Consider the following 22,794-nt stretch of genomic DNA (forward strand, 5'->3'; position numbering starts at 1 on the left):
GAGGATCAGAGGGAACTTGGCGTCTGAGTCCATATGACAGTCAAAGCTGCTGCACAGGTTGACTGTGGTTAAGAAGGCATAAGGTGCATTGGCCTTCATCAACCATGGGATTGAGTTTAAGAGCCAAGGGGTATATAGGACCCTAGTCAGGCCCCACTTGGAGTACTGTGTTCAGTTCTGGTCACCTCACTACAGGAAGGATGTGGAAACTATAGAAAGAGTACAGAGGAGGTTTACAAGGATGTTGCCTGGATTGGGGAGCATGCCTTATGAGAATAGGTTGAGTGAACTTTGAGTGGTGGAAAATGAGAGGTGACCTGACAGAGGTGTGTAAGATGATGAGAGGCATTAATCGTATGGATAGTCAGAGGCTTTTTCCCAGAGCTGAAATGGCTAACATGAGAGGGCACAGTTTTAAGGTGTTTGAAAGTGAGTACAGAGGAGCTGTCAGGGGTAAGTTTTTTATGCAGAGAGTGGTGAGTGTGTGGAATGGGCTGCCGGCGACGGTGGTGGAGGCGGATACGATAGGGTCGTTTAAGAGACTCCTGGATAGGTACATGGAGCTTAGAAAAATAGAGGGCTATAGATAACCTCAGGTAATTTCTAAGTAAGTAGGTGTTCAGCACAGCATTGTGGGCTGAAGGGCCTGTATTGTGCTGTAGGTTTTCTATGTTTCTAACCAGGGCCTCAATATCTCTCAAAAAGCAAGGTTCCCGAAACCTGTTATCTTTACCTTTTATTCTGACAGGTGCATACAAGCTTTGTACTCTCAAAATTTCACTTTTCAAGACTTCCCACGTACCAAGTACATCTTTGCCAGAAAACAGCCTATCCTAATCCACACTTGCCAGATTGTTTATGATAACATCAAAATTGGCCTTGCTCCTATTTAGAATCTCAACCTGAGGACCAGACTTATCCTTATCCATAATTGCCTTGAAACTAATGGCTTATGATCACTAGATGCAAAGTGTTTCCCTCTATCATCTGTGCTATCTCATTCCCTAATAGATTAGGTACTGCACACTTTCTCATTGGGCCTTCTATGTGCTGATTAAGGAAACTTTTCCGAACACATTTGATAAACTCTATCCCATCTAGGCCTTTTACAGTATGGGAGTGCCAGTCAATATGTTGAAAGTTAAAATCACCTACCATCACAACCTCATGTTTCTTGTAACAGTCTGCGATCTCTCTCCAATTTTGTTCCTCTAAATCCCATGGACTGTTGAATGGTCTATAATATAGCCCCATAAATGTGATTATACCTTTCTTATTCCTCAGTCCTACTCAAAAGCCACACGATGAGTTCTCCAGTCTGTCCTGATTGAGCACTGCTGTGAAATTTTCGCTGACTAATAATGCCATCCCGCCCCCTTTGTTCCCTCCCGCTCTACCATGTGTAAACAACAGAACCCCAGAATACTGAGCTGCCAGTCTTGCCCCTCCTAATGGCTACAATATCATAATTTCATGTGTTGATCCATGCCCTGAGTTCATCTGCCTTTCCTACAATACTCCTTGCATTGAAATATGTGTAACTCAGTACATTAATCTCATTGTGCTCAATCTTTTGATTCCTGATTTTGTATGTAGACTTCATAACATCTTTCTCCACAACCGTTCCTGTTCTGGTGCCCTGTTTCCCGTCCTCCTACAACTCTAAGTTAAATCCTCCCCACCCCCATGCAGTACCATCTAATTGGCAATATTCCCACTAGGATACTCTGTACTGGCCCCATCTTCCCTGGAAGATCCAAAATTCTGAAGCCCTCTCTCCTACACCAATTCCTCAAGCCACATGGTGGATAGATTTTTGCATAGTTGGGGAAATTAAAGGTTACGGGGAAAAGGTGAAGGTGAGTCCATGGCCAGATCAGCATGATCTTACTGAATGGCGGAGCAGGCTCGACGGGCCAGATGGCCAACTCCTGCTCCTATTTCTTATGCTCTTATGTTAAACTGGTTGTAACACTTCTAACCTCACTAACGTCTGGCACGGATAGCAATCGTGAGGTCACAACCCTGGAAGTGCTGTCCTTTATCTGAGCACCTAAGTCCCTGAGCTCCCTATGCAGAATCTTGTCCCTCTTCCTACCTATGTCATTGGTACCTTTATGAACCGTGACCTCTGGCTGCTCACCTTCCCACTTAAGAATGCCGAATACTCAATCAGAGGTCAATAAATAAATGTCCCGAACCCTGGCAGCCTGGAGGCAATGTACCTTTTGGGAATCTCGTTTCTGTCCACAGAACCTCCTTTCTGTTCCCTTAACTAAAGAATACACCATCACCACAGCTTGTCTCTTCTTCCCCCCGCAGCCCCCACCACCACTTCCCTTCTGAAGTCACCTGGTCGCTGTGACTTTCCTCTGGTGACTCCAGTGCTGTCCGTTTGGAGTTTGCGCATTTTTACCCTGTCCATTGTGTGCTGTGTGTTCCTCCCCCATGTCAGAAGTAGGCAGGTAAGTCGATTAATTTGCCACTGTAACTTGCATTAAGTGTGTAGGTGACTGGGGTATGGGACAGTTTTGATGGGATTGTGGGAAAAATAAAATGGGATTGGTGTGAATGGGTGCTCGATGGTTGAAGATTTATAGAATTACTCTATCTGGAACAGGAACAGGCCTGGGTTGCAGAAGCTTGCACTTCACTCAGTACTGGTGTCTGGGCAGTGGCTCCTCCAGCATGGGAGCCCCACATTCCTGGAACCTCCTTTCGGATTATACCAGCCATCTACACACTCGGGGCAATTTACAGTGGCCGCTCATCCCCCTACACCACACCTCTTTGGGAGGTGGCAGGAACCTGGAGCGCGTCAACCTGCTAACTCCACACAGTCAGTGCCGGAGATTGGGTCAAATTAGAACCCGGGCAGCTGGAACTGCGAGGCAGCGGTTCGACCGGCTCGGCCCTCCGGGTTCCTCCTGCACAACAGTGTCAGCTTCGCCATGCCAGGCTGCATGAGCGTAGTGGGCGGAAGGACCTGGTTCCATGCTGTGCGACACAGTGACACTCCGTGGATTCCACAAGCACATCCCTCTATTCAAATGCATGCACAATAGCCCAGATGATTACTCATAGTGATGTTGACATCCTTGTTTACAGGGAATGGGAAGATGGAGAATGACTATCTTCTGTTTTCTTCCTGATCAGATGGGTGTAAAATTCCAAAAAAAAAACTAGGCCTCATGCAGGAGAATGATGAAATTCAAAGATGGCTAAAGAACTTAAACCCAGAAATACTGGGACATTCCCCTTCGTGCTGTGCTGTGATCGAGTTTACGGAAGCTGCAGTGACAGTGAACCACTCTACCAAGCATTCTGAAACGTAAGCAGGAAACCATCTGCCTGGGACTGGTGGCCATACCCACAGGGCAGTCATTAACAGCTACATGGTTAGCTGAAACTCTGATAAAAGCTCACTCTGCCTGGGTCAGCAACCGTCTGCTCCCCTTTCTTGCCTTTGTCCTTCAAACAAAAGGGCAAAATCTCAGTCATCATCTTGGAGGAGATTAAGGAAATTGGAGCAGGAACAGCAGTAGTTTCCAGCACTGATTTTTCTCTTTTCATTTTAATATTGGGTTGAAGTCCAACTCCTGTTGGTGGACTGAATGCTTATGGAGCTACTTGTGGTGCTGGAGAGAGCAGGAACCTATTAAGTTGCTGCTACTGGTAAGGTCGATGATGTTATTGCTATAGGGTGCCCATGTAATTCTCTAGCTCGAAGTAAGCTAAAACATTGTTTTATGCACCCCCCCACTTCAGTTGTTCCTCCAGCACCCTTTCCTCTTATGCAGAAAATACAATATAGATCCACCAAGGTCATACTTTAGCAGGCTCAAGGGATTGAATGACTCCTGTTGCTTTGTTCCCTGTACTCATCCATTACTTGTGAAGCTAGGCAGGGAACAATTAGATTTTTTCATTCTAGAATGAAACCTTCTCTCTCCTCTTTATGAACTCTCACTATTTTAGAGAGCTACTTCCTGATTTGGAGTAGAATTGGGGGTGTTTTGTGGGAACTTGAAGATCCACACTCCACATTTTTGGAACAACTTCTTGCCCTCTGCCATCAGATTTCTGATTGGTCCATGACACCACCTCACAATTCCTCCTTCTCTCTATTTAATTTTGTTTATAGTTTATTGAGGCACTGCACGGAATATGCCCTTCGGCCTTGGTTTAACTCTCGCCCAATCACAGGACGATTTACAATGACCAATTAACCTACCAACCAGTACGTCTTTGGACTGTGGGAGGAAACTGGAGCACCCAGAGGAAACCCATTCCATGGGAAGGACATACAGAGACTCCTTACAGATGGCGTCGGAATTAAACTCCGAACTCCGATGACCCCAGCTGTAATAGCGTCATGCTAACCTCTGCGCTACGATGGTGCCCCATTGAAACTTGCAGTAAATGTTTTATGTCTTGTACTGTACCGCTGCCACAAAATGACAAATTTCACAGCATATGTTGTGGGGTGGGTGAAATGACCGGAGAGACAGAGTCACTGGTAGATACAAAGCAGCTTCTTTATTCGGCACAACAAGATACAGCAGGCGTCATAGGGACGGAGGCGCTTTCGGTGGAAGGGTCTCCTAGCCCAATGTAGGCTCGATATTTAATTGCTAAAAGCAAAGGACAATTCCTATTTACGAAGTTATAGACAATGCTTTCTTTTGAAGCTACATACAAAACACCACACCTTCTGACTTCATCCTTTCCTCCTGATGCCCGCATGTCTGGGTTGGTACTCACAGCCTTTAGGAATGCAAGTTAAATCTACAATACACTTACTTGGTATTTTACGTGCTAACATAGCGGACAATTCATATTTATAAATTATAGATAAGGCTGTCTTCGAAACTACCTGTAAACTTCACACTTCCATCCGCACCGTCTGGCTAGTATCCCGATATTCACAGCTTTTAGGAAGTGCATTGTTGTGAACTCAATCCACAGTACTTTGTCAAACAGAAGACTGGTGGCCAGAGTCATCTAAGTGTAAATGAATCATCTACCCAAAAACTCACTCTAACATATGTCAGCGGCAATAAACCTGATTCTGATTCCCATGTGACTTGCCCTCCAGACGTCATCATTTGTTGAATTGCCCTGTTTACACTAAATTCATTGTAGCTTAAGAAGTCCAATTTAGTCAGGAATCTTTTCTTGGTTTTATCTTTGATGCATACGTTTCATGGTCAGTTGGTCCTCTAATGACTATTCCTAGCCAGACTTTATGATTTGAAATGACCTATCCCTAGTTGTCAACATCAGTGCTTCACTGCTGATTTCAAACAGCCTTTATACCATTACAGTCATGCACTTTTCCATTTCTTGGCCGCTTGCCTTCATCAGTTCACCACAAAATATCTTGGCTTGGTGTCCTGTCTGATTTTTCATCACCAAGACTCCCACCTGCATCATTGCACTTTTGTTGAATTTTGCTATTTGTGTTTTCACCTGTCATCTATTCTAACTCACTGAGCAAGGTTGGATAGAAGTGGTTGAATGACTTCAGGGGACAACCATATGCTCTGTAGAGATTCAAGGTGATCTAAAAGCTGCCCTGTCTTTGCCCAGAGTCATTCACTTTAACAATTCCATTTTTCAAATCTCCATCCATGTTAGTGTTTTCTGAAGTTGTATTTTACAGGTCGGTAGGTGTCTCCACTAGTTTTGTAGAACATAATGATTATTTGTATCAAAATTTCTGATATTTTTAAGCTGAACAAAGGCCCTAATGATAAGAGCTTGTTCCAGCAAAGTGATCACTAACCTACCTTGATCATCAATTAAGCAAAGCCATTGAAATATCCATGCTTGTCAGATTAATTGACTGCTGCCTCGCTCCTGCCATTAATCACGACAGATTGTTTTACCTGTGGTCGTAAACTTGGCCGACACTAGAAATCATGAATCTTCTAACCCCCAATCCAACTTAATGTGAAAATCAGAAATACTTAATTGCCTAGAACACAGCTGTATAGGAGAGGGGGAGGCGGGGGGGGATGGAGAAAAATAAAATCACAAGAACATGTTTGTTGCATGTTATCAGTTGGGGATTGGTAAACGTTACAGAAATATTCAACTGGAAATGGGAGAAAAGGGATGTATTACATAACACATGCTTCATATTAATGCTTTTCATATTGCCTTTACAATTGAACAAAAATATTTTTGACCATTTTTAACCATATAATGTAAACACAAGAGATTCACCAGATGGTGGAAATCCAGCGTAACTTGCACAAAATGCTGGAGAAACTCAGCAGGCCAGGCAGCATCTAGGGAAGGGAATAAACAGTTAATGTTTCGGGTTGAGACAATACAAATATTTTTTCAGACACTCGTCAAAAGCCATTCACCAGAATGCAAAATGGTGCAGAAACTTCCTAACCAAGAAGTTATCATGAGACCCATCTAGGACAAGCAGCTCTACTCGATCGAACTTAATTCTTCAGGTCTCACTGTATTTACCTTGCAGTGGTTGGGCCGTCTGAAGATGGGATCTCTGCTCGCAGGGTTAGCACAGCAGCTGTTGTGCATAATGTTCTGAGAACTGGGGGGGGGGGGGCGCTACCTGTGAGCAGATGAAGATGAATAAAATGCAGGGAAGAGGTGGAACCAAAACAATGGGAAGGAATTTACAGCAGGGAAATGTACCAGAATAAAAAAAATAAAAGCAGGGGATACTTAGCAAGGCAGAGACAACCAGTTCCAATGAATTGTCATTGACCCCAATCATCTACTTTGTTTCTCTCTCCACAGGTAGATTGTTTATTTCAGATTTCCAGCATCTGAAGCTTTGTATTTTTCAGATGGTGGAAGAACCTTCACTGCTCCTGTAATCTGTTGTAGTTGTAGGCTGGAGCCAATCACAGCCTGTCCTGCGGTTGGAAAACAAAAGACTCAGGCTTGTTTTGTCGTCGTTGTCCATTGTGTTGTTCTGAGACCATAATGGGCATGATAAGTTGGCACAGGAATGTGCAATGACACTTCAAAGTTCAAAGTACATTTATTATCAACGTATGCATACATTACACAACTTCAGATTCGTTTCCTTGCAGGCAGCCGCAAAACAAAGAATCCCATTAAGAAGACCATCAAGCACCCAATGCGTAGAGAGGAACAAAAACAACTCGTGCAAACAATAAAAGTAAGCATGAAGCATTCAGAACAAAAGTGAGGCCATAGACACGACAACCGGAGCAGCCAGAACAGACCGGAGCTGAGTAAAGATTGCAGAGCAGCGAGCAGAACCGGTCCGACCCTTGCCTCTTGGCCCGATGTCCTGCCCTTTCGATCTGTCTTGGCCAGCATTCAAATCGTTCAAGCATTGGGTCATTCCTCACACTAGGACGGAGGACCTGTCACGCTGATACACTGGGTCTGGACCCCTCTGCCACATTTTGGCCCGTACCCAACCTTCCCAAATCGGCCAGCATTTAGATGGATTAAACCTTGCTCTTGGATTAGGTTGACAGGCCTTGAATCTGCCTCTCCTCTGCTCTGACTTTCCTCCACTCTGTTACATGGAAACATAGACATCGAAAACCTACAGCACAATACAGGACCTTCAGCCCATAATGCTGTGCCGAACACGTACTTAATTTAGAAATTACCTAGGGTTACCCATACCCCTCTATTTTTCTAAGCTCCATGTATCTATCCAGGAGTCTCTTAAAAGACCCTATGGTATCCACCTCCACCACTGTCGCCGGCAGCCCATTCCACACACTCACCGCACTCTGCGTAAAAAACTTACCCCTGATGTCTCCTCTGTACCTACTTCCAAGCACCTTAAAACTGTGCCCTCTCATGCTAGCCATTTCATCTGTTCACTTCGACTTTGTCTCGAATGTGCCTCAACTTTGCCTCCCACCTGCAAGCTTCAACCCTCAACTCAGCCTTGCCTTTGCTCACTTCTCAATTGTTTGTGGTGATTGTTCGCCATAAATTTTACAAGAAAAAGTGTTATTAACAAAGTACTTTGCTGTATTTGTTGTTATGTTTGCCACCAGTAAGTAACCGCTGGTCTTCACCAGTGCCACCTTAAAGCCGACTGTGTGGGCAGCCCAAGATCATCTTAAGCTGGATTGTGCGAGCTGCCCCAGCTCTTCTTTAGGTTGTGTTGTTTGTTAACACAAATGACACATTTCATTCTATTTTTCAGTGTGGATGTGATAAATAATTAAATCTGAATCTGCATTGTATGCCAATTGTGATACTAGCTAAACTTGGCCTGTAGTGGCACAATATAACTTACTGATAGAATTGGTTCCTCATACAATAATTTAATGACTTGCAAAGCCTGCACCCCTCTATATTGAATAAGATGGAATCAGCTACCCAAATGATGGCACTTTTGATCACCCACAGCTCGCTCTCTCTCTGTTGACTTGTTCTCGGGTTCCTGGTGAAGATGATTTCGCCAAGCTGTGTTCTTCAGTTAATAAAGTTTGTGTGCACTTAGTCTTTATGTATTAAAACTCAGCATCACAGACTAACCAAGAAATAATAGAGTTGGTTGATGCTTGGATCACATTGCTTTTTTAATTCAGTTCAGCATTCACTTTTTTGTTGTGTCCGAGTCTTTAGGCAACATCTCCGCTAAATTTGATGTTTTGTTTATGCAGATCCATTCCCTCCAGTAACCATGTCCCTGCAAAGTTCTCTAATATTCCTTTACTATTAAATAATACTTTAGTGGTCATCAAATGATTGTGTTGCATACCAGGATCTAGTAGCCATTGATACACAAACCTTCCTTGTACCATGCTTTGTTCAATAGGAACATTTCTTCTCTGTCTATATTTGTTTATTCAGAGTGAAGACTGAAGTTTCACTGTTATCTTCACATCTTTTGACAGCAGCTCACCTTATTGCTGCTCTCAGGCCTCGAACCCACCACCACTACCATAAACTATTTCCCCTCTTCTGCTGAAATTTATGACAGAGGGCAGGAATTGTAAAGACTAACTACAGGAGCAAGTGTTTCCAACCTATTAACAGAAGCAATACAATCATTAAACATGTCAATTGCTAGAGTGATATTACACTATAAGATCATAAGACATAGGAGCAAAATTAGACTATTTGGTGATCAAAGCTCCTCTGCCATTCCATCAAGGCTGATTTATTATCCCTCTTCAACCCCATCTTCCAGCCTTCTCCCCATAACCTTTCACCCCTCCTTACTAATCAAGAAACTGTCAATGTCCACTTTAAATATACCCAATAACTTGGTTTCCACAGCTGCCTGTGGCAATGAATTCCACAGTTTCACTCCCTCTGGCTCAAGAAATTCCTCTTCATCTCTGTTCTAAAGGGACATTCCTCCATTCTGAGGCTGTGCCCTCTGGTCCTAAACTTCCCCCTCTGTAGGAAACATCCTCTCCACATCCACTCTATTTGGCTCAATATTCAATAGGTTTCAATTAGATTTCACTACCCCTCACCACCATTCCTCTAAAATCCAGCAAGTACAGACCCAGAACCATCAAACACTGCTCATCCTTTAACCATTTCAGGAATCATTCTTGTGAACCTCCTCTGGACCCTCTCCAATGCCCGCACATCTTTTTTTGATAAGGGACCCCAAAATTGCTCACTATGCTCCAAGGATGGTCTGACCAATGCCTTATAAAGCTTCAGCATGACATCCTTGCTTTTATATTCTAGTCTTAATGAAATGAATACTAACATTGTATTTCCTTTCCTTACCACCAACTCAACCGGCAAGTTAACCTTCAAGGAATCCCGCACAAGAACTCTCAAGTCCCTTTGCACCCCAATTTCTGAATTTTCTCCCCATTTAGAAAATAGTCTACACCTTTATTCCTTCTACCGAGGTGCATAACCACACACTTCCCTACACTATATTCCATCTGTCACTTTGCCCATTCCCCTAGTCTGTCTGACTCCCTGTTTCCTCAATACTGCCTACCCCCTGCACCTATTATTTTGGATCATCAGCAAACTTGGCCACAAAGCCATCAATTCCATGATCCAAGTCACTGACATATAATGGGAAAAGAAGTGGTCCCTACACCGACTCCTCTGGGACACCACTAGTCACTAGCAGTCAACCAGAAAAGGCACCCTTTATTCTCACTCTTTGCCTCCTGCCGGTGAGCCAGTCTCCTAGAACCTTAACTGTGTCACGTATCTCTGAGCAGTCCTTTAGGTAGTGGGTTTTGGAGAAGAGCAATTTCTTCCATAGTCTCATGTGGTTCATTGGGAAAAAACTACTCAGTTTGGTAGATGCGATATTATTCATTTACCCGTCCAGGCAGTGTATCTTTCAATAGGTCCTGAAGTTACCACAAAATGGCTGCAATACAGATGATGGAAAGCTACAGACTTGTTGGAAGGGAGACTGCAGAATGACTTCGAGGATGACCTTGAGTAACTTCAGTACTGAAAGCCTAGTTGTTGACTATACCATATTAGTATGAGCTGTCTAATGACAGACACACTAAAGAAGAGTTATTGACAAAGTGAAAGGGATGGACTGATAAAAGAGATATTCATTCATCCTGGCTTTTGCATCTATTGCTTAAATGTAACTTTCCCTATTCAGTTTGTAAACCTTAGGCCAGAATTTTCAAGTAAATTAATAATGAAATTAATGTGTGCACGATGCAGCAATTTCAGCCAAGAAATAGTTACAATGTTAATAATTGTGTCCGAAAGATCCTGTCTTTGGTCTGGTATTAGTTTTATGGACATGGCATTTTGTTTTCTGCCTTAATACTTGAGTGATGTGTAGTTTCTGTGCTTACATGCTATGTAAGAGAAGTTCAAAACAAAAAGTTGAACTTTTCCAACTCGGCCTAAGTTTTCTTTAAACAGCTGTCAAACTAAAGTCATTGGCATTGAAAATAGTGCAGAGCTGGCCTGAAGAGACAGATTGCTTACAGGTTTTAAGTATAGAATTTCATTCTATCCAATTTTAATTGTTGTTCAAATTTCATAAAAATGTTATATTTTGCATGTTTTAAGTTTTTTTTCTCCCAATTTCCATCTCTCTTTTTGTCTCTTTCTGTACTTGATCTGATGGCAGAATTGCTTTAAAGGTAAATGCAGCGCAATAGACAGTTTTTGCAGTGTTACATCAGCTATTGTTTTGGTTAGGTAGCATCAGTATTATGCTTGAGGTCCAAAAATCGTCCTACATCCAGCACATTCAGCCATTTCTTGGTATAATATAAAAGAGTCAGTTAGCTGATTTCTGTAATGGAAGAGGGCAGATGGATCTTTCACTCAAGAATTGTGCCTGAAGACTTCTGCAGACATTTCAGTTCCTTCCATATTGAATGATGCTGGGACCCACTATTATTAAGTTTGGGATTCTTCATGAAGTTGCCTTTTCCCTTTAGGACTGAACATAGCATATCTGCAGAGTTTTGATCAGATCAGTTGACTATGTGATTGTTTGGCTCTGTCTAAGCAGGCTGCTTAGCAAGTATGTAGTTCTGTGTTGAGGATGCAGCAGGTTCTTATATTTTTTCTGTCCTTCATTCTTTGGGTTTTTTTCTTGTGCTTCAAGGATGTCTGTGGAGAGTAAGAATTTCAGGTTGTATATAGTATATTAACTGGAGCTATTAAACTATTGAATGTGCTTCATTGAAATGGTTCATGATGGGATATAAAGGGCCATTTTGACACCCACACTGAAGGCTAATTTACAGTAACTTTCAAGTATATTTTTTTGCATGTGTGAGAATCTAGAGCACCACATGGTCACGTGGAAATGTGTGGTTCTCAGAGGTCAGGGTTGAACTTGGTTGTTAGAGCGGTGAGACTACAGGGAATTACCACCTTTCATACAGTCTCTCTCCTCCCCTGCTGCTCAAACCTTAATCCAGGTCTCGTTACTCACAGCTTTATTGTCGAACACTATTCAAACTGGAACAACTCGAAATCTTAGTCCTTGCTATTTGCTTCTCTTTCATCCTTTAAGACGAGGAGTGCAGGCAATGGTGATGAATTGTACTCACATTGTGTCTTTAAAATAGCTTATTTTCAGTATTTTGACCCAGCAGAAATAAGGTTAACTCTGTCATGGATGGTTCCAAGCCCAGGGGGAGGTTGGGCATGGGGCTAGCAGCTCCATCCCATAAAAACCCAGAGCTACAGAAAGACGAAGAGAAGCTCCAAAGGCCTCATTCTTGAGCGAGGAAGGCTTTTCAAAGATGGGAGACACCTGGGGACAATTGAAAGACTGGCCTTGGACACAGGACCCTGGCGAGCTGCTGCTGGCGGTTTATCTCCAGTAGTGGAATGAGGAGGAAGAGGAAATATTTCCAACATTATTATATTATTGGGATGTATGTGACTAGGAAGGGAAACTGGCCTTGACCTTTAAGCTGGCACATTCTTCATTTGGAAGGTGTCATTGTAGCGTTGTAGAAGAGTCAGTGCAGGCCGCTTATAGTGGTATGCAGTGCAGCCATGTTGCCCTGGTTGTGCAGGGATTGAATACTTAGACTAAGCAGACTACTATATTTTGGACACAAGAGGTTCTGCAAACGCTGGAAATCCAGAGTAACACATGCAAAATCTCGGAGTGCGGAACTTAGTTAAGATGGTGCTAAACGACGACTCCTTTGTTTGCATCTTCGGAAACAGCTCTATTTCCATCTTTAATATCTCTATTTTTCCCTTTCAAGGTTCTTTTGAAGACCCTGGCTTGGAGTTACATGCTGACTACAGTTCTTTGCGGGAATGGGACCTGCTCTCGGGGTGTCATGGCTAGCCATTATCCAACATGCCAAAAGTTTGGCTCGCCTTTGGAGGCCTAGGATCTGGGGGTTCTAAAGACGGGCAGATTGAAGGTCGGTGTCCTGGACCGGTGTGTCATGGGAGCTGGAAGATCTTTGGCTGTGTGTCCAGAGACCTGAGATCTTTGGGCACAGAGCTCGGAAAAAGCAACGCAACTGACTTTTAACATCGTAAACCAGCGAGTTGTTTGTTATGTCTCCCCTCTCGCTGTGAAACAGAGATGACTCTTTCTCCCTTATTAGGGAGAGAGAGAGAGCCTGTGGTATGTCAGATAGCGGGTGACCAAGTAGACTTTGGAGTACTGCAAGCCTATGTCTTTGCTGTTGCTTTGCTGCATGCTTGAGTGCTTGGTGGTGGGTGCCGATGCTTTTTTTTGCTGGTTGGGGGAGGGGGATTCTTTGCTTGCTGCCGCTTACGCACAGGACGGAGGGGACTTTGGGGTTCTAACATTTAACTGTCATTCATTCTTTGGGGCACTCCTCTGATTTTGTGGATGGTCACGAAGAAAAATCATTTTAGGATGTATATTGTATACGTTTCTCTGACATTAAATGTACCTTTGAAACACTGAAGGAACTCAGCAGGTTGGGCAGCATCCAAGGAATAAACAATCAATATTTTGGGCCAAGAGGCTACATCAGGACTGGAAAGGAAGGGAGAAGGTGTCAGAATAAGAACTAGAGGAGAAGGAGGAGTATAGGCTGGCAGGTGATAGATGAAGCCAGGTGAAGGGGTAGGTGGGTGGGGGAGGGGGATGAAGTAAGAAGCTGGGAGGTGATAGGTTAAAAAGGTAAAGGGATGAAGAAGGAATCTGATAGGAGAGGAGAGTGAACCAAGGCTGCTCTGTTTTGGATAGTGTTGAATATATTGAATGTTGTTGAAAATGAACTCATCACAGTTCAAATATATAATTTATAAAGTTACTTGCTGAGTGAAGAAGTCATCATATCCTGTCAATGACCTGCCCTTGTAGGTAGAGTATTTATATTGCTGCACCAGCTAGCTTTCTGACCTGTGGTGATCCCAGGACACTTGATGCTAGAGGATTTGATGATCTTAATGCTGACCTCTATATAAAAAAACAAAATGTATCTGTGTCCTGCACTGTTAGTGGCTTAAACGGATTGACATAAATCATGTGGTAATAAAAAAAAGGAGTGTCATTTAATCATAGGTGATTTTAATCAAATTGGAATTGGTAGCCACAAGAATAAACTGACATGCATTCAGAATATTTTCCTTTAGCAATTTGTTATGGAGGAAACTAAGGAACAATTTTTTTTTGGATCGGGCAATATCTAATAAGACAAATTGAATAAATATTCTTCTACTCTAAGATCTTATCTCAGAATGTTTAGAGTGGAATATACTACAAACACCCTGTCAATACCAACAAAATGCAAGGGAGAAATTAAGTGCAATATCTAGAGAATTAGTTTAGCTAAAGCAGATGGTTTACGTATTAGGGACTTTTTTTAAAAAAAGGAGTGAGACATAATAAAAGCATTGGCCTTAATTTTTCAAAAATTCTTTGATTTTGGAGAGATCCCAAAGAATTGAGAGGGAATTCCAATGTTATATCCTTAAAAAAGAGTGGGGCGAAAAAACAGGTAACTTTAGGCGGGAAGATGTTTAATATTGGAAACATGTTAGAAACACATATTAAGAAGGTAATAGTAGAGCACTTGGAATGTTGCATTCAGATCGAGGGAAATCAGTTTAGCTTCATGAAGAGGAAATCGTGTCAGAAATAAACATGGGAAAATAGAAGCAGGAGTAGGCCACCAGCACCCTCAAACCCACTGCACCATTTAGTGTATCTTGGCTAATCTAATCTGGTTTTAACTGTTCTTTGTTAGTTCCTACAATCTCTGTTCCTTGATCTTTGAAATACGTCTCCATCTCCATTTTAATTGTATAATCTGGCCTTCAACATTCTTGGGAACAGAGAATTCCAGAGATTCACCCGTCTCCAAGGGATACTGCTATGCTCCTTATTTTTAAATCACCAGCCCCTTATTTCATTTCTTTATTTGTGATTCTCCTAGTGGAGAAAACATCTGAACATCTACTTTATTGACCCCCCCCGCTCCCTAAGGATCTTGCATATTTCAATAAGTTTACCTCCCCCTCACTTCCCAAGGAGTTCATGTCCCTTAAGGAGGACAAATCTTTTAGAGTTCTTTTGAGGAAGTATCATTCAGAGTGGATAGAAGGAACCAGTTAATGTAATATATTTCTGTTTTTATAAGTTTGCAAGGTGCCTCATGGAAGTTATATTACAAGTTAAGAACTCATGGTGCTCAACAAAATATATTTAGCACAGGTAGAGGATTGATTAACTAGCCGGACACATTTAGTAGAGTAACGTTATCATTTTCAAGGAGGTAACATGTAACAAATATGGTACTATAGAGATCAGTGATGGGATTGTTGCTGTTTATTGTATATATTAATGAATTAGAGGAAGGAAGTGAAGGCATTGTAGCAAATTGTGCTGATGAAACAAAAGCTGGTGGGGTTGGGCAGGAGCAGGGGCATGATGCAAGTTTAAAGAGATATTAATAGATTGAGTGAGTAAGCAAATATAGGCAAATAGACGATCATGTGTTCGTTTCAAAGGGGAAATAATTGATTTAGATAAAAAAAAATACTGTGGGGGTTTGCAGAATAAGATTTGGGGTTCCAACTACATGGAAAACAAAGCTAGTGTGCAGGTGCAGTAAGTAACACACACAAAATGCTGGTGGAACACAGCAGGCCAGACAGCATCCATAGGAAGAAGCACAGTCGATGTTTGGGCCTGTGAATGCTGTCTGGCCTGCTGCGTTCCAACAGCATTTTGTGTGTGTTGCTTGAATTTCCAGCATCTGCAGATTTCCTCGTAGGTGCAGTAAGTAATTGGGATGTGTAATAGTCATAGTCATACTTTATTGATCCCGGGGGAAATTGGTTTTCGTTATATAGTAATAATAAATAGTAATAAAACCATAAATAGTTAAATAGTAATATGTAAATTATGCCAGGACATAATGCAATGCTAACTTTTAATTTCAGTTGGTTGGAGTGTGAAAGTTAAGGAAGATCTATTACATCTGTACAAGGCACTAGAGAGACCACCGAAAGAGTACTTTGTGTAGTTTTGGTCCCTTGATGGAAACGTATATTAACATTGGAGACAATTCAGAGAAGGTTGTCTGCGATGAGGCTTCATCTTGGGGGAAAGGTTGAACAACCTGAGCCTGTACTCATTGGCGATCTCTTAGTGGGTAAATACTGTATGGTTGTTTTCCCTTACGGGAGAGTTTTGGACCAGATGTTATGGTGTAAGATTAAGTTTAGCTTGTTTAAGACTGGGATGAGAAAGGGTTTCTTTCCTTAAAGGCTTCCAAGTCTTTACAAGTTTTTATTGCCCCAGGAAGTAATGGAGGCTGAATCCTTGAATAAAGATCCTTGTGATGGATAATCAGTGGGAAAATCAAAGGTTGATTCAGCCATGGTCAGGAGTGGTGGAGCAGCCTCAAACAACTGAATGGTATACCACTGTTCCTATTTCTTGTAGTCTTATGGAAGTGGAGCATTGTGTTATTGCTTTCCACACTCACCAAGAACTTTTGAATCACCTTTGAAATGTTGATTTAGTAAACATGATAAAAGTGATTGTAAAACTCATTTAAAATCAGTATGTTACACTTTAATTTTTTTAATCCTAAGTTTCATTGCTTTTAACTTTGCACACTATGTGTTTAATTTTAATGAAATAACAATGAGTTGTTACTTCCCAAATAAATGTTCTTTATTTCAAGTTTCAACATGTTTATGTCCTTACACAGCATTGTCAACGTTTCTATCATGTTTCCTAATGGATACCATCTGTAATCAAATGTTCCTCAATTACATGTCTCCATTGCAAACATTTCACAATTCCAGAATATACACATATCAATGCAGCACCACATCAAGTTAATAGACTTCTACTGCACGTCATAATACATTTTAATAAAACATAGTAAGGCCAGAGTAAAAGTAAAAAGTCAAGATTTCTACCTGAGTTAGAAATCTGAGTCAAAGTGGTAGGAAGTCAAATTTGGGATTTTTTTTCCTATTCTACCAAAAGTGTATTTGTGTCCAACTCCTGATGCTATATGGTGCTGTTGTTTAGTACGTGAATACATTACCATGATTATATATCCAACCATGCTATATTGGTCATAACGGAATATTCGTAGTGTACTTTTCAAAGTAGGAGCACAAGCCTTGAGATTGACAGTTCAAGCATAATCTTTGCAGTCCCACGTACAAGCATGGGTGCTTGGAAATGTCATCAGATCACACCCTGGCTGTCACATGAAGCCCAGAGAGATTTAAATGTCACTTCCATTGCCTGTGATTGGACTCCTAACTGAAATCACCAACTGGGTGGCAGAAAAGAGCATAAGGTCAGATGATACAGAATGTTTGGTGGAATATGAGAATGAGGAAAGTTGCGGTGGAGGAGAAAGACAACCAGTCAAGGTATGTTTAAGACTGCTGTCGACCTTGCTTATCCCTATTTCTGCTTATCAATTAGAATCTCTGGCAGAATCTCTATTAAACCCAACAAACACACTAGACCGGATAATTTAGAAAACGCTGGTTTCGCATAAAAATGATAGGCGTCCACACCAGACATTTTTAAAAATAACTCTGTCCACATTAGAATGGATATTTGGGTGAATCTCCTCCTACTGGACATGCGCAGCACACACAGAAAACAAGCAAAGAAGAAACAGTATACTTGGTGCGCATTTGTCCAGTTACAGACTAGAAAAACTTAAAAGGAATTGCTCTTGGCTCTCGCGCAGGAGGACTTAAAACTAAAAAAAACAAATACTGGAACGTATGGAGGCAACCGACGGGGAGCTCACGGACAGTATGACCCAGCTGACGACGAACCTTGAAAAACTGACTAACTCTGTTGCATTAATAAAGCACCTTGTTAAATGTATAAAACAAGTCTGCATCAGTGTTATCTTGTATTTCCACACAATGTTACATTAGGCTGTTACACATCTATTGTCAGAGAAGTACTTGCATAAATAGGTAAAGCACCTTCATATAAGCAAGGACAGAAAACGGCAAAGTGAGCATACTTATTCATTCAGTAAGCTATGGGTCAAAGTATTTGGTGAGTACATTTCTAACTCCTCTGGCTTCAGTCTCGTTGCCGTCTGTTCTGAAATTGTTAGGTTGTGTGGGGGGTTGCGTTCAGAAAATGAAATGCCGCGCTACTGCCATCTGTTCCGGCATGTCATGAGAGCGTTTTTAAAAATATCCATTCCGCCCCCCCCCCCCACACTGCTCTGCACAATCGGCGTTTTCAAATTTACACACTCTGGAGGGCGTTTTAGAAAATCTCCGTTTTCGGGGGAGGAAAACGCCATTTCAATGTGGACGGAGGGTCAAAACGAAGAGAAAAAGCTTTGGTTACGGATTTATCCGGTCTAGTGTGGACGTAGCCACAGTCTTAATTGCATCATAGAAACCCTAATGGTGTGTTTTTCTAAAGAATTCTGGTGTCCCTTTCAGACCTCCTAGTTCCTCAGAGTTGAAATGAAGCACAACATCAGCACACAAGTGGGTACTCGTTTCCTTCCTCTTAATCCAAAGCACCCCCAACCCACCTCCCATTCTCCTCAAAATCAGTGATCTTAAAAGTGGATATTGTTCTTTCTCACGGAAACTATTCAATGCAAGTCAAAATTTCACTGACAGTCAAGGCAGAGAGTGGCAAAAAAATTACAGCATGCCTTCTGTGAGCTGGGTTAGGGGCTAGATTAATTAAGAGTGGTTATTATTCAAGAAATAATCACATTGAAAGCTGCCAGGCAGTTGTAAAATCCTAAATAATTCATTTTTTTCTTCGGGGTGAAATTGGAAGACCCAGCTAGATCTTCAAACGGTTCCAGGCCACATTCATCGGCTGATACTGTGGCCTCCAAAACAGCCCTGCAAATCATTCTGTTCTGAAAAATATCATTTAGGACCATTGTTATTTTCTAGGGATAACCGGCATGGGTGCTAAATGTAAACTTGTCAATGTATCTGCTCAGAAAATATGTTACTTAAAAACCTTCTTGCTCCTTGTGGCATTCTTTTGTCTCTTGTGATCGAGGTATTGTTACTTCGTTAGGGTGATGGCTGTTAACACTGAGAGTAAATTCCAGAAAAGGGTATTTATAAACAGGTTGAACAAACTATTGCAGCATTTTTGGACGTCCATCATGGTATAAAGAATGGGCTTCCTAGAAGATTAGTTCTTCATCAATTTCGTTGAGATAGTCCTGGTCAACGTAAATCATAAAGCCGGTAAATAAGCTATCAGCCCAGTTACGATCATAGACCAGGCCGTTCTGTTCAGAATAAAAAATCTGCAGCCAGACTTCATCTTTACGCTTCAAGTACATGATAGTCGAACCAGAAGCCACGTCATAGTTACCAGTGTTAGCATCGAAGGTCTTTATACGATATTGACCATTGTGCACCAGCCCAATAGCAAGGTGCTTATTAGCCAAGGTCACATCATAGGAGAAGTAGTAAATGCCAGGTATATCACATATATATTTTCCACTGGAAACATTATAGTGTCCTCCTTCATTTAAAAGAACCTTATCAAATTTGATGGGCATGCGTTCCTTGGGATAGCTATGGGTGATGGCTACAGAGAAGGCGGATCTTGCTGTGTTAGTGCCACATTTGCAGATTCCGGGCCAACCAGGCTCACCATTGTTTCCATTAGTGCCTTTTGGTCCACGTATTCCTTTACTACCCTGAACACCTCTAAGACCCCTTGGTCCTCGGGGGCCTGCTTTGCCAATAGCTCCCCGTATTCCCTTCATTCCAGGTTTTCCACTTCTTCCTTCTTTTCCTCTGTCACCTGAAAAGAAAACAAGGTTATTTTTCTCTGCATGATTATAGTGGTTCTGTGTTGAAACAGAAAATCAAAACATTCTGGTGGCATAATTGGTCACAATTGTGCAAAATTGTGCTACAACAGTGACTTCACTTCCAAAGTATTTCTATTATTATTAAGTGGTTCATCCTGAGGTCATGAAAGGTGAATCATTTTTACCTTCACAAAGCACAGCTACTTCAGTTTAAAGAATCAGTCTATGTTAGCATGAAGTTTAAGGAACCTGCCAGAACAATTACTAAATCCAATCATAGATACTTCTGTTTGTTACTGTGTGTATAAGTATTTCAGATGCTTTCCATTTTCTTTCATGACACTATTGCGTGTTGTAATCCTTAAAATGTTGTAATTTTAATGTTAAACTGTACAACTACCTAGAGTGGATAGTAAAAGCTAGTAATATGTTAGCATTGCATTCTTTATTTTCTGGTCATTTACAATGTTTGTTAAAGAATTTAGAATTTATTCTGAAACCCAAATCCATACTGGCCATGAGATAGATATTGATTTTCCAGGGCCCAAGAGGATTATTGTTAACTTCAGCTTTCTACTGCAGCAGCATGGCCTTTCCAAATGTTGCCTCTGACAATGTTAAACTTTTAGCCTATATTTCTTGTTCAGTTTCTTGTTGTAAACAAGTTAATAATGAGGTCTTGTGGATCTATGTTTAACTAAAGAAGACAATGGGGTTATGTTAATTGGCTTGCATCAAACCTGACAACCCTGGCTAAGTTATTTGCGCCATTGTGACTGAGTTTAAGGAAGCTTAAACTCAGGCCAGACAGATTTTGTCACTTAGCACATCAAACATAGTCACGGGTATAGTTGATCAATCAATAGTTGGGACAATTTGTGTACTCAGAGAGTCAGCCCTCACAGCATTAATGTGGGTGACTGGAAGCACTGTCACCAGAACCTTTCAGACCATCTGTGTGAATTACTTTGTTCCTGCAAAGGTATCTGAAAAACGTCACATGCAGATAATGTCTAATGGTAGAAAAACAGTATAAATGTCAGAAAGCATTGCGGATTGTTTGAAATGACAAGGAGAATGACAGAAAGAAGAACTCGACTTCATTCCTCAGTCTTCGGTTTTTGTGACAGATGACTTGTTCATCTGCAAATTGTAGGTTTGTTCTTTTACTTTGTAAGAATTGTACCTGTGTTTGGAAATCCGTTGTAGTTTATAAGTCTTTTGGAATTTGGACATACTTTATAAATCAAAAATCCTTTGTGATTGTTAAATATTCATCCAAATGTAAACATGTAAATGTAGACTAGACAGGGAAGAAAGCTAGTCTCTGAAGAGCAAGGTGATACCGTATAATCTCTCTGTAGAGAGGGTACCCCCAGATACTTATATCAGATGGGCTTTGAGGACAGTGAATCTAACACTATCACAACAGAAGTCAAGCTTTGGGCTAGAATGGTACAAATATCAGAACTATATGTGTACAGTTCCATACCACATCATTCTATTATTATACATGCACATTGGTTTCAAATTAGTGAATAAAATTAGAAAACAAAGTCTGTTCACATGTTTTAACCTTATAAAGGACTGAGATTGGAGGAGTATTAAGGTTGGGAAAAGAAAATGCTGTTTATGATTTTATATTTAAAGTCCAGGGAGTTTTATATTTAATTATCATTTGTTATAGACTAATTATGTTATCGACTGCTGTCGACTCAACTCATGGCGACCCTATGGATAGGGTAATTGATTGTAGTGTTCTCGTGGAAAGATACGGAAGTAGATTTACGGGCCTTTCTTCCGCACAGATGGTGCCGCTGCCCAGGCTGGGGCCTGGCTGGATTCGAACTCAGGACCATCCATTCCGAAGTCCAGTGCTGATGCCACTACCCCACTGGTGAGCCCAGTTAGATACTTAGTATGATTCTAAATGGGGCACAGAAGATTCCCAGTGCTTTTGATGCAAGTCTTCCTATGACAATAAGTAAGATGTGCTTGCCAGCTACTGGAAGTGGAATGAGTTGACTGAATTGCCCATTTTCATTCAGCATACGGTAACCCAATCTGATCAAAATGTTGTGTCCACTGAAGCATTTTCTGGCAGAAGTCCTTGTATGATTAATTGGGAGAACAACTGTCCATTTTTATTTATTCTCCAAGGACTGGGCTACTACAAAACTTCAATTCTTATTCTGACTGAGATTAAGTGGCTCAACACCTAACATTATTCACTCTGAGAGAAAGATGTACCAACTAGCTTATTGGGATCTATTAACCTTTCATATCATATATCTATTAACTGGAATTGTAAGCAATTCACTCTTTTCCAACTAGTACTCTGGGGGAAAAACCTGGATCAAAAATCTGCAGATGCTGGAAATACAAAACAAAAATGGTCAATGCTGGAAGCTGCTCAAGTAGCTTCACTGACAAGAGAACTTGTTAATATTTCAGATTGAGGATCCTTCATCAGGACTGGAAAAGTTTTAAAAAAAGTGTTTTAAATTGAGGAGAAGTGGGCATGAGAACATTAAAAACCAGCAGTTGGGACAGAAAATAAAAGAAGAAACAAATTGAAATAAAAGTATAGATACAATTGTGGATTAAAGAGAGGAACAGAAAGGTAGTGGTTACCTAAAATTGTTAATTTTCCTAAAATTGTTAAGTCCTGAATGTACCCAGACAGAAGATGAGGTGATGTTTCTAGAGCTTATGTTAGCTATCAATGAAGCAATGCAGAAGGTGAAAATTGGGGAGATCGGAATTGGTATTTGACGGATAATTAAAGTGACAGGTGGCTGGAACTTCAGGAGACTGAAAGCCCAGTGTCACGCATACAGACTGAACAGGGGTGTTCTGCAAAGCACCCCAGACTGCATTTGGTTTCTGTAATGTAGAGGGGGGCACATTGGTATTGGTTTATTATTATTATGTGTACCAAGGTACATTGAAAAGCTTGTCTTACATATGGTTTATACAGATCAAATCATTACACAGAGGATTGAGCTAGAGAAAGATAGAACAATAACAATGCAGAATAAAATGTAAAAGCTCCTGAAAAGGTGCAGCG

At 41.3% G+C, this 22,794-nt stretch overlaps 1 protein-coding gene across 1 annotated transcript in view; it reads right to left on the bottom strand.

Annotated features, from left to right (window-relative positions):
• Window positions 1–16,582: 16,582 nt before the first annotated feature.
• The window catches only part of c1qtnf2 (C1q and TNF related 2), a 42,990-nt gene continuing 36,778 nt past the window's right edge, over window positions 16,583–22,794 (bottom strand). The window contains exon 3 of the mRNA XM_072264416.1: window positions 16,583–19,714. Coding sequence (XP_072120517.1) covers window positions 19,083–19,714 — 632 coding nt within the window. The 3' untranslated portion in view covers window positions 16,583–19,082. The remainder of the gene's footprint in view (window positions 19,715–22,794) is intronic.

This window comes from Mobula birostris, chromosome 7 (genome assembly GCF_030028105.1).
Source record: "Mobula birostris isolate sMobBir1 chromosome 7, sMobBir1.hap1, whole genome shotgun sequence".
Taxonomy (NCBI): domain Eukaryota; kingdom Metazoa; phylum Chordata; class Chondrichthyes; order Myliobatiformes; family Myliobatidae; genus Mobula; species Mobula birostris.